The sequence below is a fragment of the Papio anubis genome, chromosome 12 (assembly GCF_008728515.1).
Source record: "Papio anubis isolate 15944 chromosome 12, Panubis1.0, whole genome shotgun sequence".
NCBI lineage: Eukaryota > Metazoa > Chordata > Mammalia > Primates > Cercopithecidae > Papio > Papio anubis.
Window position 1 is genome coordinate 71,702,105 of NC_044987.1, and position 18,911 is coordinate 71,721,015.

General features: G+C 41.5%; 1 protein-coding gene across 21 annotated transcripts in view; it reads left to right on the forward strand.

The window, feature by feature from the left end:
- MICAL2 (microtubule associated monooxygenase, calponin and LIM domain containing 2) overlaps positions 1-18,911 on the forward strand; it is a 295,251-nt gene that overhangs the window by 266,135 nt on the left and 10,205 nt on the right. For all 21 annotated transcript variants that reach the window (XM_017948611.3, XM_017948609.3, XM_017948605.3 and 18 more), the window contains one exon: positions 2,252-2,345. In XM_017948611.3, coding sequence (XP_017804100.2) covers positions 2,252-2,345 — 94 coding nt within the window. The remainder of the gene's footprint in view (positions 1-2,251; positions 2,346-18,911) is intronic.

Below are 18,911 nucleotides of genomic sequence, written 5' to 3' on the forward strand. Positions count from 1 at the left end.
TTTCCTTCCAAGAACAAGACAAGTCTTATGATATTGATTGGCAAACTAGGCAATGCCTCTTCCTTGTATTTTCCTCACAGAAAGTTATGATAAGAGAGGAATTACAATGGCCTTTTGAATCCTGCTGGCACCCATAGCAGCCATTTTGAATCTCTGAGACTTTCATCCTTAGTTGTTTTTTGTTTTATTTTTTGAGACAGAGTCTTGCTCTGTTGCCCAGGCTGGAGTGCAGTGGTGTGATCTCAGCTCACTGCAACCTCTGCCTCCTGGGTTCAAGTGATTCTCTCGCCTCATACTCCCAAGTAGCTGGGATTACAGATGCCTACCACAGTGCCCAGCTAATTTTTGTATTTTTAGTAGAGACGGGTTTTCACCATGTTGGCCAGGCTGGTCTCAAACTCCTGAGCTCAAGTGATCCTCCCACCTCAGCTTCCCAAAATGCTGAGATTACTGGTGTGAGCCACCATGTCCAGCCTCATGCTTAGTTTCTAAAGAATGACCACTGTATTCATCTGCTTGGGCTGCCATAGCAAAGTACCATGGACCGGGTGGCTTAAACAATAGAAAATCATTTTCCTCACGTTCTGGAGCCGAGAAGTCCAAGATCAAGGTGCTGGCAGGTTTGACACCTGGTAATGCCTCTCTTACTGGCTTGTAGACAGCTGCTTTCTTCATATGTCCTCACATGGTCTTTCTGTGAGTTCACATGAGCAGAGAAAAATCTCTCTGGTGTCTTTTCCTCTTGTAAGGACATCAGCTGCATTGGATTAGGGCCCCAGCCCTGTGACTCCATTTCACCTTGATTACCTCCTTAAAGGCCTTATCTCCAAATATAGTCACACTGGGGGTGTGACAAACATATGTCTTTGGGGTGGGACACAATTTAGTCTCTAAGAACCAGATAGCTGTAACTGCACAATGATCATTAATACAACCATTTAGGTGCTTCCTTTCTTTAGCAATTCTACAGCATGCCAGCAAGAGATGGATTTATAAAGATGTAATTGTCTTTAAGGGAGAGACAGGAAGAGGGCATGAAATTACGAATTGTTTTAAGTAGACTTTCCATCTATTTCAGATATTATGTTGGGACTTAAGCACTCATAGCTGGGACAAGAAGAGCCAGGTGGTTGCACAGGCCCCACCCCTCCCTGCTTGGGTCTCTTTCCAGGGTTGGAGGGGTCTCAGCTGCTGTACTTGTGATTCCAGGGGAGATTTAGAAAGATGTGGGGTTAAGGAAGAAGGGAGTGAGACAGAGTAAAGTAAAACAGAGAAGGAACACAGGCGTTCTGCCTGCCCAAACAACTGACAGTTCCTTGAATATACCTGTTCTGCCAGGTGCAAAGTCTGTTCTGCCGAGGGATATGCCTTTTGACAGCATGGTATTTGAAAGCAGAGAAAATGGATGGGGATGAACAAAATTTATATAGAAATGGCTTTTCCCTACTTTCCTTTGTAATATACACAGGAGATTAATAGTAAGGAAAATAAATATGTAAATGCAAACACAGTCATGACCCCAGACCTTAACAGGTGTCTATAATGAACCTAAGGAGAGGATGATGTCATCCCTAACAAGTTAAACATCTTGTGTCTCACCTTAACAACCTGCTAGTAACAAAGCCACAGTACACTTCCACAATGAAAGAACGCTGGGCATCTGCCCATGGTGCAATGAAAGAACAGGTACAATTTGTAGCTAAGGACAGGAGCAGGACAATCAAAAACAGGAGCACGAAACCCCGAGAGCTGGCCCAGTTCTCTTTCTCCAGACTGACTCCTTGGGAGGTATAGGCTGGTTCTTCTTGGGGAAAATAGATTATGCAAGTACCATGTTTGCCCCCGGACCCCCTGCCCTACTCCGAACAGTGGCTGCAGCTCCAATCATTATGCCATGGCCATAGTCGGGCTGTTGGCTCCAAGGAGGCCAGGAGCCATGATGACTGCTCACCTCACCCAACAACCTCTATCTTGGAGGACATCTGTGATTGGCCTTGTCTAAGGAGACTTTTAATGTCTACTTAGGGGCCAGTTAAACATACACACAGATTCCTTGCTTTATGTTGCATGCTAAGGAAGGGAAACATCAGGGTATAGTTGTCTGGGATTCAGAGGTCCTTGCCTAGTTACTCAAGGCAGGACCATCACAAGTGAAAGGGACTCTTTCTCTTGGAAAGTAATTGACAGAATCGGCCCCTCTTGGGACTCTATGTGGCAAGTCCTTGTGTGACATCTGATCCTGGTGTTGCAGGCCATCCAGAGGCAGCTGGAGGAGGTGGAGGAGCTGCAGAGGGCTTCTGAGATCCAGGGTGTGAGACTGGAGAAGGCGTTGCGAGGAGAAGCAGGTACGGCATCCCAGCAGATCCAGAGCAGTGGGCGTGGTCTGAGAATAGTACTAGTCTAACCATCTGAGGAAAACAGACCTTGTCACCTGCTGGGGAGCTGTTAGCATGGACATATGGTGCTAAATCCACAACTGCTGCACACTTTAAACATCAAACTATTGCTTCTCGGCCTTTTGGCCAAGATCAAATGTAAAAATCAAACTAGTAGCCCAATTTGAAATTCCCAGGAGCATTGGTCAGTCCGTGGACCTTGTAACTGTGCTTCTGTTCAGCCCTACCTCTCCACTGGCTAACACGAATGTTCTTTGTAATTCAGGGATTGAAATAAATTCAGGAGAAATATATGAGTATTGGAGCAGTGTTGGTAGTAATTCAAAGCCCAGAGTGAGTCAATGTCCTGGTTTTTCCTTTACTACCTGTATGACCTTGGGCCAGTCACGTTATAAACCTTTATACTTTTTCATTTTCTCATCTAAAATGGGGACAATAGTGGTTTTCTCCTTTATAGAACTGATATAAGGATTAAAGAAGAAATTATATATGATGCTTAAGTTAACACATTGCCTGGCCCAAGGTAAAGCAATAAGTGGTAACTATTCCAGTAATAGCTTCAGATTCTTAGATTCAAACAGAACTCATCTGGTGAAGACCTACTATACATTAGACATTAAAACACTGGGTCTGTAACAATGAGTGTGAAGCAGTTCCTACCTTGAGAAGTTTATAGTCCATTGAGAGACACACATAGGTAAAGAGGTAAGCCACAATACAGTATGACGAATGCTATGATAGGAACAAGAATTAGGTGCAATGTAAACAGAAGCAAGAAGTGCCTAAGTGATCTTGGGGCAAGGGGAGCCAGCGGGCAAGGCTTCTGGGAAGGGGTGATCTATACGATGAGAACCTGAGAAGGAACAAGAGTTAACCAGTGAAGAGGAGATTGTTCTGGCAGAGGGAACAGTGCCTGCAAAGGTCAAATGTGAAAAGACATGAAATATCTTCACAAATGAGCCAGTGAATGGGTTTTCAGGTAAGGAATGGCTTAAATCTACATTTTCAGAAATCTTCCAGTAGGTGTGTGGCTCATGAATTGGGGGGCCCTAAGAGTTTGTTGGGGGTATTGTCTCTTTAATTTCATAATGTGATGTCTTCAGCCTTCAGCATTTGGGATATAAAGGGTGAAAAACCAAGCACTGAAATAATGTGCAATAATAGAAATAACAGGTTACTTGTTACTTAACAAGTGAAACATTAGGATTTCAATTCTTTAAAAGTCCAGTTATGTCACAGCGATGACACTAGCAGGTGCAGACCCAGATTTCCTGAGGCCTGGAGTTCGTGCAAAGTCACGTGTGTAAAATTGTGAGGGCTGCTTCCAGAACCTTGCAAAGACCCATCCAAGTGAGGGATCCTGGGGTTTCGGTTTCATTAACTGCATGGTTAATTTAGGACTAGATTTCGGGGAAATGCTAGAGTCAGACTTTACCTCTTCTGTGCCTCAGTTTTCTTGTTGGTAAATTGGGAGTGATAATAATAGTTACTTGTATTTGTGGTGAGGATTAGCTAAAATAATTTGTGTAATATTCATAGACCAGTGTCTGGCTTGGAGTAGATGATTAACCAATACCTGTTTGCTTTTTCACTAAAATGTGCTGGATTTCCTTGCAAAGATGACCCAAATTTGCTCATTAGAAGTAGGCTTATTACAGGCTGGGCACGGTGGCTGATGCCTGTAATTCCAGCACTTTGGGAGGCCGAGACGGGCGGATCACGAGGTCAGGAGATCGAGACCATCCTGGCTAACATGGTGAAACCCCGTCTCTACTAAAAATACAAAAAATTTAGCTGGGCATGGTGGCGGGCGCCTGTAGTCCCAGCTACTCAGGAGGCTGAGGCAGGAGAATGACGTGAACCCGGGAGGCAGAGCTTGCAGTGAGCTGAGATCGCACCAGTGCACTCCAGCCCAGGCAACAGAGCGAGACTCCGTCTCCGGAAAAAAAAAAAAAAAAAGAAGAAGTAGGCTTATTACAAATATAAAGAGTTTCTTGCTGCCTGAACTGAGAGTCACTGTCCATCTCTACAGCTGCTGTGGGGCTTTCGGTGGAATGAACTGCCCTTGTTTGGTGGTTGGTCATATTCCCAGTCCAGAAGGCTCTGGTTCTTGTCTTTGAGAATCTGCCGATCTCAGTGAGAGTGTTAGAAAGGAAAAGGAAAAACCAGAAAAGCCAGAGTATGCTTCAGTTTGCCGCCAGCAACATACACCAAGAAGCGGCATGGTGGAAAGTGGGGAGCTGTGGGTGCCAACAAGTCCTGTGTTCAAATTCTGTTCCACTCCACTTAGGCTGAACAGTCCTGGGAAAATCACTTAACCTCTCTGGCCCTAGATTTCTTATCTGAAAAATGAAGATACTAATCCCCATATTACCAGGTCATTTTGAGAATTAGGGGTGTTGATAGGCAAAGTCTCTGCCAGAGTATTGACTACATTGTAGGCATTCAGTAAACACTACTCACATCATTTTACAAAATATTACTAAGTATCCACACACATCTTCTTTTAAAGAATTGTCTAATTTTTACTGCTTGAAATTTAAATGAGAGAAACCAAAATTGTAAAGCATCTTCTGAAAATCTTCCTCATCCCCAAATATGAAAAAAAAAAAAAAAAAGAAAAGAAAAGAAAAGAGAGAGCTATTTTGAGTTATAGCAAAAGAAATCTGGCCAGCTTGTGATGTTTCAGAGGTGTGCCAAGCCAGCCAGAAGATGGATTCCATTCATTCCCTTTATATCCTTGGTAATTTAATTCCCCTGTTAAGTTTATGGGCCTTTTTTCCCTTGATTGTCCTTGTGTGGGTGATAGATGCAGATCAACAAGGGGCTGGAGACTAAAAGAGTCAAGTCACGGAGAGTGGCCTCAAAACCAAATAGAAGTTTTGCAAACCAGGCACCAAAATTAATATACTCTAACTTGTAATAACATTTGTGCAATAATAATATTCCTTGGTGGTTTAGTATTCTATTCAGTCCCTCTAAGAGATTGCCCTGTTGCTTAATGAATGACCAATGCTTATTAGGTTAAGTTGCATTTGAGCTGGCCTGTGCTGCTCCGGTTCAAGTGATTTAATGGGAATTATTTAATAGGTATTATTAGGATAATTAGAAAATGATCACAGTTAGGCAATAATATTGAGCTATAAAGGTTGTGAATAACCAAATTTAGAGACAGACCTGAAAACATGAGTAGTCTGCGACAGTTATGCAAGGCTCCTCTGATAATTATGTAGGCTGCCTGAAAGGGGCTTTTGTTCTGGGAGTTATTCATTAGGCGGGCATTGAATTAGAGGAACATGCGGGGGTGCAGGATGGAGGGCAATGATGGCTGATGAGCAAAATGAGGCTTTGATGAGCTCCTCATTGTCGTGACAACAATTCCTGCTTTCTTTTTTCCCAGCAGTCAGAAATAAGCTCTCCCGCCCCCGGGAAGGGTTTTTCCCCATTTTGTCAAGGAAAGGGAAACAAAAGAAAACAAAAATCTAACAATCCACCCCAGATGACAAATCATTATGTTTTGCAGGACGTGGTGGAGTGAGTGTGTGTGTGTGTGTGTGTGTGTGTGTCTGTGAGATGTCTTTGACAGAGGGAAGAAAGTCCCCTCTTGGTCCTAGCTGGCCAGGTGAAGGACCAGGATATGCAGTAACCTGATTCCTGGGGGCCCTACCATCTTCTGGAAAGAGGCCAAGCCCAGCTCTGCAGCCACTTAGACTCTTGTTGGTTGAGGCACTGTTTGTTACCTGCTGGCTTGTTGCTTGTCAATATGATGATCAGTGTTACCTACTAGGGCCATGGAATACCACAATCTAGCAAGGGACCACCATTCAAATTTAAGTGGTCTGGATAACACAACCTGGGCTTTCCTTCAATACCTGGAATCTGATGAAAACTGAGTAACTTCGAAGGAGAAAGGATTTCTCCCCAGGGGAGGCGAATAAGAATAATTATTCCCTTATAACTTTACCAGCTTTGGGGGAGATTTACCAGCTAGTTGTCTGTATGGAACTTCTCGCCTTTTTTGGAGCCAGATGGTTTCTACTTCCCGGAGACTGAGGGGTTTACCAAGGAAAATTAGGATGTGCAAGGTGCCAGCAGGTGGCAGCAGGAGCACACATTTTGTGAGAAATGCCAGCAAACGCCTCACCAGAACCAGGGAAGTAGTTGGGCTTAGACTCCATGGTTTTCGCTGCTGCTGAGGACCCGAGGAATAAAAGTTCCTGGAGAATGTACAGTGAGGTGTCCTGGACAGAGCACAGGCATTAGAGTCAGACCCTCCTGAGTCTGAATCCCAATGTAGTCCTTATACAATTATTTACTTTTCTGCCAGATTTTCTCATCTGTAAAATTGAATGAATAATACCAGCCTCACAGGGGTGATATGAAGAAAAGATTAAGTGAAATAATGTTAGTAAAGCACCCAAAAAAGGACCTGAAATACAAATAGGTATTCAAAAATATTTCTTCTCTTTTCTTTTATATCCCTGTTACTATAAAACACAGCTGGATGGTCAATGACTTCTCAAATTGTATTTATTTGTTCATCCATCCACATTCATTTATAACTATACTCCCTAAAAGAGATTTAAGCTGGTTTCTATAAATATTTGTAATACATGAATTTTGCATGCCTGGTCCAAACAAGGATCTCCATGAGGACTCGTTGTTATCACTCCCACACCCCCGCCACCACCGCCCCCGCCCCCAAAAAACAGCAATGCAATAAAAGCTGTTCAACAAAGATAGCAGACTATGGGTTTTGAGGCATGCTTCTCTGACACTCTGCCACAATTTGGGAATGGGTTTTAGGAAATAGATATTCTTTAGGTTTCCTTCCATAACTATTTGTTCTCAAAAGGTACTGGAAGGCAGTGGGTTAAAGGTTGTACCCTTTCATCCATCATTAGACATGGCTGGTTACTGTGTATTCATAAATCAGCAGAGCAGGGGAAGGGTTGAGATCTTCTGTGATTCTAAAGGAGTCTCTCTAAATACAGGTAGCCATGAACACAGAAACACAGATAATATTATTTTGTCACATAATATAGTGGGATATTGTCAGAAAAGGACACCAACCTTATAGATAATGGCTAGGAGTAATAAGACTTCAAAGTGGATGATTAAGCATGCAAGGAATTTGAGTTGTTTGCCACAATGTTTTGGTGCAGAAAGTAAACAACAAAATTCAGTACATCAGAGCAAGAGAGTTTATTATTCACAGCATAGCAAACAGCAGGAGCATCAGCACGGTAGCCCAAGTTACCCTGTCCCCAGGTCCCATGGTGTGACATGATGAGCCCAGATGGCAAGCCCAGATGGCACCTGTGCATGCAGTGAGTTGTCCCATAGCTAGGGAGCCCCAGCAAAAGGACTCAGCAGCTTTTATAGCAAGCAGTAAATGAGCCATTTCCCCTTTCCCAGGAAGCAAGTAGTTGTGCAGTAGTCACACGGTAGTATCCTGACCCACTTCTCGGAATTCTCTACCTGATTAGTTAGAGGAATGGCTCAGGTTCAGAGGATGGTAGGGCCTTGCAGTTTGGCTCACTCAGCAAAGATGTACAGGAACACTCCTAGTCTATGGAAGACTGGCTCACTCAACAAATACCGACAGTCCACTTGCTATGTATTCGCCTCCGTTTCCAGCTTCACTGGCCACTCAGTAGGAAGTCCATGGCCTCATTGCAAGCCAAATATTGAACAAACTAATAAGAGACTAAAGCTGACCCTCTTAAGTTGTTTTTTAAAAACAAGACAGAAGACAGAAATAAAGAATAAATGGAAAGGGCAGATGCAACCACAGATACAGCAAAGATTCAAAAAGATAAAAGAATATAATGAACACTTAATCCCATTAATTTTTAAATCTGGCAATCTAAGGGTGATTTTACAAATACCATATTGAAAAATTAAAGAGGAAAATCTTATGGTCTTTTCAATAGAAGAAGGAAAATCATTTGACACAATTTAACATCCATTTGCTAAAAACTTTTAGCAAAAAAAAAAAACAAAACAAAACACGATAGAGCAGAATAGAACTTTCTTAATTGAAACATATCGTCCAAAACCATGCAGCAAACATCACTGTTAAATAGAAGCATTTCTTCAAAAATCGGTAATAAAATAATGTTGCCTACTCTTAAGTCTTCTATTTAACATTGTGCAGGAGATCCCAACCAGTGTGGTAAGACAAGGCAGAGAAAGGCAAAAGGTTTGGAAAGACAGAAAAAAAATTTTTGTTATTTCTGGATGCTATGATTGTCTATTTGAAAAAAACCCCAAAATGTACAAGTAAACTATTAAACATAATAAGGACCTAAATAACAGTGACTGGATATAAGCTCAAACTAGAAAAATTAATTGCATTTTAATATCTCAGCATCAAACACCTAGAAAATGAAGTAACAAAGGTATCACTTATATTAGCATCAAAAATATAAGGTACCTAGTCTAGCAAAAAACATGTACTATCTTATGGAGCCAATTTTAATACTTTGCGGAAAGTCACCAGAGGACCCAAACATAATCTCATATATATGAAAAGTTGATATAAGCCAGCAGTAGCATTAGCGATCACAGGAAGTAAGTGATTCTGAGACAATTGGTTTCCATAGAGGAAAAAACGAAATTGAGTCTTGTTTTGTACCATACAAACAAATCGATTCCATAAAGATTAAGGACTTTAATGTGAAAATTGAAACTTGAGATGTTAAGAAGAATTTTTTTTTACCTCAAGTGTTAGTCAATAGATACTATAAAGGAAATGAAAAGCCACTCATTTGGAAAATATACAGTCACACTCTGTTATCCACAGAGGATTTGTTCCAGAATCCCTGAAGGTACCAAAATTTGAGGATGCTCAAGTCCCTGATATAAAATGGCGTAGTCACTGCATATAACCTGTGCATGTCCTGTCGCATACTTGAAATCTTCTCTAGATTACTTATAATACTGAATACAATGTAAATGTTGTGTAAATAGTTTTTATACCATATTGTTTAGGGAATAATGACAAGAAAAAAAAAGTCTGTGTATGTTCAGTACAGACACAACCATCCTTTTTTTTCTCCAGAATATTTTCAATCCACAATTGGTTAAATCTGAGGATGTAGAAGGCTCAGATATAGACGGTCAACTGTGTTTGCAAAAAAATATAACCAAAAAAGAGTCAGCATTCTAGAATATTTCCACTCTTATGAATCAGTAAGAAATAGGCAAACAACCATATAAATATAGACAAATGGCATAAATATACTCTTCACAGAAGAATGCTAAATGTCTAACAAACCTAGGAAAAAGACAGGAAAATACAAATAATTCAGACTATAGTAAGAAATTATTGAAAACTATTAAATTATTAGAACTTTAAAAATCTGATAATACTAAGTACTTGGCAAGGGTGAGGGACAAGGGGTGTTCTTATTCAATGTTAGTGGGAGCATAAATTGTCACAACACTTTGGAAAACAATTTGGCTTTAGGCTGTAAAGTTGAATAAAGGGGTGTTCTTATTCAATGTTAGTGGGAGCATAAATTGTCACAACACTTTGGAAAACAATTTGGCTTTAGGCTGTAAAGTTGAATATGTGCATACCCTTCAATTTAAGAATTTCATTCCTGATATATATTCCAGAGAAACTCTTACCCTCATGGCCAAAAAGACACCTAGAAGAATGCTCATAATAGCAGAACTTGTAAGAACAACTCAGATATCCATTAACAGGAAAATGAATAATTTGTGGTATAGTCATACAACTGAATATTATATATACAGCAGTGGAAATGAATCAGTCACATGGATGCATTTTTACAACATAATTTTGAATTTAAAACAAGCAAGTTGTGGAAGAATACATACAGTGTAATACAATTTCAATAAAGCCCAAAGTCAAGAAAAATTAATTATTTTGTTTCTAAAAAATATACAGTTTAAAACAAAACAAAAAAAGTAATTTAAAAGGGGAAGATTAGAATTTTTATTTTTCAGCTGCATGCTCTGACTCCCAGAACAGAATTATGAGCTAGCTACTAGCATCCTGGGCTTGTCAAGACTGAATCAGGCCAGATCCACAGCACAGCTTTCTGGATGATCATCATTCTATGTAAGGAGCCTGTGGGAGGCAGACATACCCAGAGCTCCAGGTATGAAGGTTGGTAGAGACTTGAATGAAACAGGTCTGTGCATGAGCTCCAGAGTGGAGTGCTGACCAGAGACCAGAGAACAAAAGGCAGGGACCAAAACCCAGCCAGTCCAGGGAGAGGCCCTGCACACTGCTATTGAGAGTTCCTGCCCCACTTTCTCTAAAGCCCCTTGAAGGCCCCTAGATCATCAGTGAGGATGAAGAGTACATCAACAAAATTGCAGCGAACACTGAATTAGGACTTCTCACAGATTCTAAGGAGGTGCAAAATCACATCAAAAGAGATAGATAGTTATGAACCATACGGCAAAACAAGACCCAACTTGGAAAAAAAAACACACACCAATATATAATCAGAGAAGCCTTCAGCATTACCTACAAAAAAAAAAAAGGTTAAAAACAAAAAACAAAAAAAAGACATGAGTCTAAAGAACAAATAGATCATTTTTTCTCTCTACTACTATCCATTCCAAAAAATGTTATTGGCCTGGCGCAGTGGCTCATGCCTCTAATCCCAGCACTTTGGGAGGCCAAGACAGGTGGATCGCCTGAGGTCAGGAGTTCAAGACCAGCCTGGCCAATGTGGCGAAACCCTATCTCTACTAAAAATATAAAAATTAGCTGAGCTTGGTGGTGCATGCCTGTAGTCCCAGCTACTCAGGAGGCTGAAGAAAAGAATTACTTGAACCTGGGAGGTGGATGCTGTGGTGAGCCAAAATTGCACCACTGCACTCTAGCCTGGGCATCAGAGCAAGACTCTGTCTTAAAAAAAAAAAAAAAAGAAACGAAAAAAGTTGTTGACCTTTACATGCCAGTCACCCTAGGGTAGGTAGGGACTAAGATTTACCAGTGCTTTGCAATTTTGAGAGCACTGTTGGGCAAAAGTGAGCCAATATAAATGACTCTATTAATAAAAAGTCATTTTGTGTTGGGTTTTGATCATTTCACCTCAGCAAGTGGGATATTTACATTTCTCACAGGAAAAATCATGTGATGAGGACACAGGAACAATTGAAGAGCCAGTTGACAGTGGACCCAGGCAGAGGGTGAGAGGAAGAAAGGGCTGGAGAACTGGGCCATTCTATTCACAGCCAGTGGCTGCTTGCCTTTTGGCTGCACCATTGCAGCTGCATCCTGGTTCCTAACTGGTCATGAGAGTCCCCTGAAAGGGTTTTCCATGCACCAGCAGCTATGGGACCAGATGGAGATGTGGATAAGCAAACCATCGCATAGGTACCAGGTGTTCGTGTCTTCCCAAGAAGTGCAGATGATCCACACAGCCACATGACCTTTTCATGTACATGAAGCCAAAAAAAAAAAATTATTATTTATGAGTTTCTGTTAACTTCATGTTAAGTTACAAAATAAAGTTTAGCCATGTATAATCAAGGCAGGGGTTATACTCTAGCTGAATTCTAAAGGTGAACAGAAAATAATCCATGCTGAACTATAGAACTAGATGTTGGAAGAAATGGCAAGGTAGGAGTAACAACGGTACAGTTTACTGAGTGTTTACTATGTGCCGAGCACAATGCTAAGCATTTGATAGGCATCAGCTCATTTAATCCAATTTATAAGGTAGTACTATCATCACCATCCCCATTTTCCACAGGAGGAAACTCAGGCAGAGAGATGTGAGGTTATGTGCCCAAAGTCACATGTTTGTAAGTGGCAGAGCAAAGTCTGATTGACTTCAAAGCCCATGCTTCTTTCACTTTGCTCTATTGCATTTATAGCGAGGGGCAATGCTGCCTTCATCAGGACCCACAGGAAGGAATCTGATGGGGAGGGGGCAGGGAGCTGATGGAAATCATAGAGGAACCTCTTGGTGCATGGTTGGAGTGGAGAGCAAGGCAAGGCTGAACTGGGCATAGTCACCCTGAACCCAACACTTTGGGAAGGCAGATTCCTGGAAGCCTGCACTTGATTCCACATTCAAAGATCCCCCAAAGTGTGTTTGACTACTGAAGAAAGGAAGACGCTGAAAAATAGGCTGGGCACCATGGCTCACACCTGTAATCCCAGCACTTTGGGAGGTCGAGGCGAGTGGATCACCTGAGGTCAGGAGTTCGAGACCAGCCTGGCCAATATGATGAAACCCTATCTCTACTAAAAATACAAAAATTAGCCAGGCAAGGTGGCAGGTGCTTGTAATTTCAGCTACTCAGGAGGCTGAGGCAGGAGAATTGCTTGAACCCAGGAGGCAGATGTTGCAGTTAGCCGAGATCATGCCATTGCACAGAAGCCTGGGCAACAAGAGCTTCATTCCATTAAAAAAAAAAAAAAAAAAAGAACTGTAGCCAACAAAATTACAAGTTATTCCACTGAAAAAATAATTAAATTGAGTGATTCTGTTCAACCTGTGTTTGTCAAGTACAGTGTCAAGGGGAATCACTGTGGCAGCACAGAGACTCTCTAACAGGCCAGATTTTAGGACACAAAAGATTGAAAAAAGGATACGTAATCCTGGATAAAAGTCTAGCTAGAACCTGTGGGTATAATGCAGCAAAGAGGCTGAATCTGAAAAACAACAACAAAAAATGCTCTAAAGACAGCAAAATAGTGTCTTGAAAGCTGCTGCTTTTGGATTGAGAACAAGGAAGGATAGGCCCAGTGTGTGTGGCAGATGGTATAATGTTAGATGACGAGGAAAGGCAGAATTCACAGCTCTCAGCTTTTCTGTTTTCTCTATCAAGGGAAAACGATCTTCAATCTAGAAACATTAAACAAATATCTAGAAGGGACTGAATATAGATAGGTGGAAAAAATGAGAGAGTTGTAAGCCCAGGTGAAAGATGGAACATAGAATAGTGTCTTGCATGTAGCGTTACTCAATCAGAAGTTGCTGAGTTAAGCCCCTGTTTTTGAAATATCTTGCACATTGACCGGGCACGATTGCTCACACCTGTAATCCCAGCACTGTGGGAGGCTGAGGTGGGTGGATCACTTGAGCCCAGGAGTTCAAGACCGGCCTGGGCAACGTGGCGAAACCCCATCTCTACTAAAAACACAAAAATTAGTCCGGCATGGTGGCACATGCCTGTAATCCCAGCTACTCAGGAGGCTGCGACAGGAGACTCTCTTAAACCTGGGAGAGAGGGGTTGCAGTGAGCAGAGATCACACCACTGCACTCCAGCCCGGGTGACAGGGTGAGATTCGTTCTCAAAAACAAAACAAAACAAAACAAAAGGAATAGCTTGTACGTATGACCTCAGTCTTTGAAAACTCATGGAGAATTTTGGAACCAAAAGACTAAAGGTTTTGGAGCATATTTTCCACTTTTCATATGGCAAAGAAACATGAATTATGACCCTTGTCAAAATTCTAGAAACAATTATTATTATTATTATTTTGAGATGGAGTTTTGCTCCTGTTGCCCAGGCTGGAGTGCAATGGTGCAATCTCGGCTCACTGCAACCTCCACCTCCCAGTTTCAAGCGATTCTCCTGTCTCAGCCGCTGAATAGCTGGGATTACAGGTGCCTACCACCATGCCAAGCTAATTTTTGGTATTTTCAGTAGAGACGCAGTTTCACCATGTTGGCCAAGCTGGTCTTGAACTCCTGACCCCAGATGATCCCCTCGCCTCGGCCTCCCAAAGTGCTGGGATTATAGGCGTGAGCTACCACGCCCAGCCTAGAAACAATTATTAAAGAAATTGTGGGCCAGGCACGATGTCTGATCACAAGGCAGGAGATGGAGACCATCCTGGCTAACATGGTGAAACCCCGTCTCTACTAAAAAAAAAAAATACAAAAAAATTAGCTGGGCGTGGTGGTGGGCACCTGTAGTCCCAGCTACTTGGGAGGCTGAGGCAGGAGAATGGCGTGAACCTGGGAGGCGGAGCTTGCAGTGAGCCAAGATTGCGCCACTGTACTCCAGCCTGGGCAACAGAGCGAGACTCCATCTCAAAAAAAAAAAAAAAAAAAAGAAAGAAAGAAAGAAAGAAAAGAAAAGAAAAGAAAAGAAATTGTGAGTATTTAGAAAGAATTTTGAGATTACTAGGAACCACTAGTGTTTATTGAGAAGCTGTGAAAAACAAATGTCATTTCTTTTTCTGGGTGGAGATGCAAGGTTTGTAGTGCCAATGAACGTGACAGACATTGTGGAACTTCAGTTCAGGAAATTATTTTGACCTTGGTCATCTCTCTAACAGCCTCATAGACAAGATATAGCAATGTGGGCTGGGTGATACCAGTTTGGTGCATATAGAGTCAGCTTCATCCAAAGGCTGAGAAAGGTCCCTAATGATGGGCCAGATGACTGTCTTCCATGTCCAGTTCCATCTGACATTTTGCTTTCTAATATCACATAAATGTACAGGATGCCCATTTATCAATTCTGCAGAAATCTCAGAGTTAGGAGAAATGTATCAGCTGGATAAAATATTCAAAAGATATCTCCATAATGGGCCAAATAAATAAGGTGATATTTAACAAGATGCATATAAAGTCTTGAATTGGGTTATGAAAAAGATCAGTTGCACAAGTAGGAGATGAAGGTATCAGACTTAACTACCACCATTGTGGAAAAGCCAGAGTTCATTTACTGGTAAATAAGAGCCCCAGTGAAAATGCTGCTAAAAAGACTTCTCAATCTCTGGGCATAGGATGAAGGTGTGAGAGGGTCTCTCTATTTTGGGTTGTTTATATATTGTTTAATTCTAGACTGTCTTTAAGATATATCTTGGAAAATTAGAGTGTAAGCAGAATGGGCATCCTTCCTATGACAAAATGACAGACGATCTGGAGGCACTGTGAAAAGAGCAAACTTCAGTCAATTGAGACGTGTCCTCAAATATCTAAAGGTCTGTCATGTAAAATATACAGTGACTGTTTTCCATCCTCCTCCAGGGAGAAAAACTGGAATCAATGGCTAGCTGTCAACCCATTGAAGGCCAATAGAAAGTTTTCAGGACTTAAAAGTACACAGCCCTGCAGTAGACTTCCTGAACAGAAGGGAGCTCCCTCATCCCATGGATAATTATAGAGAAGTCACCTGTCAGGGAGGAATGGAGGGAATTCCTGCATTGGCTCATGGCTGGACCAGATGACCCCGGAGGGTTCTTCTACCATATATATTGTATGATTTCAGTAGTGACAGTTCCCATTTATTGAGCTTATACTATGTGCCAGGACTGGGATAAGGGCTTTGTGTGCATAATCCCACTGCAGCTGTATGGCAGATAAAAAGACTGAGGCTTAGGAAGTCTATGATAATCACTCAAGCCCACAAAATGGGAAGTAGAGGAGTGGCATTTGGATCCCAAATCTGAGTTCAAAGTGTGCATTCTTAACTTCTATATTCTATGTGATCTCTGGCATACATACTTCATTCTTTCATCCAACAACAAATGTCCGTGAATGCCTTGTTCTTTCCCTCCTCTCCCTGGCAAACTCACTCATCCATTTAGACCGAGTGCACCTGCTGTCCCCTCTCTGAGGCTTTCCCTTGCTGTCTCCACACACAATTAATTGCCTGCCTCCTGTGTTCTCACAAGAGGCATGTTGTATTCTATTTGGCTATGTTGGTTTTCCCCAATGGACCATGAGCTACCAGTTACCTAAAGAGCTAGAAGCAGTATTTACCCCTGTCTGGCACCACATACAATGCTTAGAAGATGTTGGCCCTCAATGTTTATACATTCGCTTGCTCAAACATTCATTCACTCAAGAAACCTAAGAAAGAATCACACCTTATTTCCCTCCCTCCTCCCTCTCTCACTTTAGTCCTTCACACACGACACTTCGCACATCATTCTCCTACTCCACCTCCTTTAATGTCCCTTTGTGTTCTACAGCATGAAGTGCAAATGCCTTAGCACTATTCTCTGTGATGAAATCATCAAAAAAAATGCCAGGCCTCCTTGCCCACCCCTCCGTGCCCCTCAGCCCCCCAATCTCTGTCTCCACCATCTTCTTCCCCATTCCCTCCTTTTTCCTCAAGTTGTTCCCTCTTCTTGAAAAATGCCCTCTTCTACCCTCATTATTTCCTCTCAAAAGTGTTCCTGTTCTTCCACCCCAGTCCCTTAGAAAGTCCAGCCTCACACCCTGATCAGGAAAATCCTCCCTCCCCCGTGTGCCCACAGTACTTTTTGTTGCTTTATTGTGATTGTTTTCTAATATTCTATTTTATTCTAGCTCTTTGAGTCCATCTGATCCAAAGAGCATCTAGTGATATCCTTTTTGGTAGGCACAATGCCTTACTATCTGCAAATTTCTCATGCAATGTAACATTATATATCACTATATCTCCAGTACCTAAGGTAATACCAACACATAGGAGATGTCTGATAGATAGGTGTTATTAAGTGAATGAATGAAACAGAAGCCAAGCTCTGCATTCTAGCACCAGTTTGCCCATAAAGTAAATAATCTGGGATATTGCATATACAGTTCACCCTTCTGCATCTGCAAATTGAAAATATTTAGAGAAAAATTAAAATAATACAATAAAAGATAATACAAATAGAAAAACCAATACAATATGGCAAATATTGACATGGCATTTATATCATATTCAGTATTATAAATAATCTAGAAATTATATAAAGTATACTAGAGGATGTGTATAGGTTACATGCAAATACAGTCACCTCTTGGTATCTATGTAGGACTGGGTCCAGAACTCCTGTGCAGATACTAAAATGTATGAATGCACAAGACCCTGATATAAAATGACATAGCAGGACAGGCACGATGGCTGACACCTGTAATCCCAGCACTTTGGGAGGCCAAGGCGAGAGGATCATCTCAGGCCAGGAGTTCGAGACCATCCTGACCAACATGGTGAAACCCCATCTCTACTAAAAATACAAAACTTAGCTAGGTGTGGTGGTGCACACCTGTAGTCCCAGCTACTCAGGAGGCTGAGGCAGGAGTATTGCTTGAACCCAGGAGACAGAGGTTGCAGTGAGCCAAGATCGTGCCACTGCACTCCAGACTGGACAAAAGAGCGAGACTCTGTCTCAAAAAAAAAAAAAAAAAGGCACAGTATTTGCATATAACCTATGCACATCTTCCCATATTTTAAAATCATGTCTAGATTACTCATAATACCTAACACAATGCCTACAAATTACTTCATTTGTATGGATTCAACATAGTACTTGAAGTGCAGCAAATTTGTGTTTTTTGGAACTTTGTGAAATATTTTTTTCTGAATATTTTTTGATCCACAGTTGGTTGAATCCACAGATGAGGAACCCACAGATTTGAAGAGCTGACCGTACTATGTCATTATATATAAGGGACTTGAGCACTCATGGCTTTTGATATCCAAGAGGGGGTCCTAGAACTAGTCCTCCATAAATACTGAGACATGACTGTAAATCTTTCTGGGCCCCAGTTTCATTATCAATAAAAAGGTGGTCCAGGAGACAGGGAGAAAAGGGAACTAATTTTTATGGATTTCTTGCTATGTGCAAGGCAATGAACTAGGCGTATTATTTACCTTAAAAGACTACTTTAGCAGGAGGGAGGGAGAAATATACATAGCAGTGAAGACACAGTTAAGGATCAGACACAGTTAAGTTCAGGCTCTAGCTCTGCTGCTTACTGTGAACTTGGGCAAGTTTAATCTTTTAAACCTCCATTTCTTCAGCTATCAAGTGGTGATGATAAGTGTATCTACAGAAAAGTTTGTTATGAGGATTAAATTAGATGCTGCATGTAAGGTACATAGCCTATCAACATAGCCATCCTCATATCGTATTGCCTGTGTGTCTTCTCATTCCAGTTTAACTAGTGAAGAAGCAGAGGTTCCGAGAAGTTAAGCAACTTGCACAAGGTCACACAAAGCTTCTGTCTGCCTTGTTTTCCCCTCTGTGTATAGGACCCTCCAGGATAAATCCTTCTAGGGTGGCCATGAGCATTTGCCATACAGCTTGTGTTCTCCCTTCAGGGTGAAATATTCAAAAGCCACCTTTTAACATTTTAGTACCTAGATATTTAGTGTCTAACATTAAATATCTAAGAAACAGTGCCAGTTTTCTCATGATTCTTCTTCTGTTTAATAAAGGTCATAATCTAAGTAATAAGAATACATGGATATAACTTTACCCCCAGGAGACACAAAGCTAATAACTTCTTTTGTTATTATTTGACTTTTCTTTGTTCAAAAAATCAAAATGCCAGTCAACACTCCTCTGTGACCAAATGTGGCATGAGCTTCCCTGCCCCATGGAAGGAGCCACAGGCCACCTGGGCACTCAGTAGGCATTTGATCTGGGGGAAAAAAAGAAGAAGGAAATGATGACCAGCAGCTAGGGTTGTCCTTGGTGAAGAATGTGATGCATTTACATGTATAAGTTTTACAAAGAATATACGAGTAGGCAAGGGGAGGGTCGTTTGTGGTGGGATGTTATCATGGTTATGTGACCA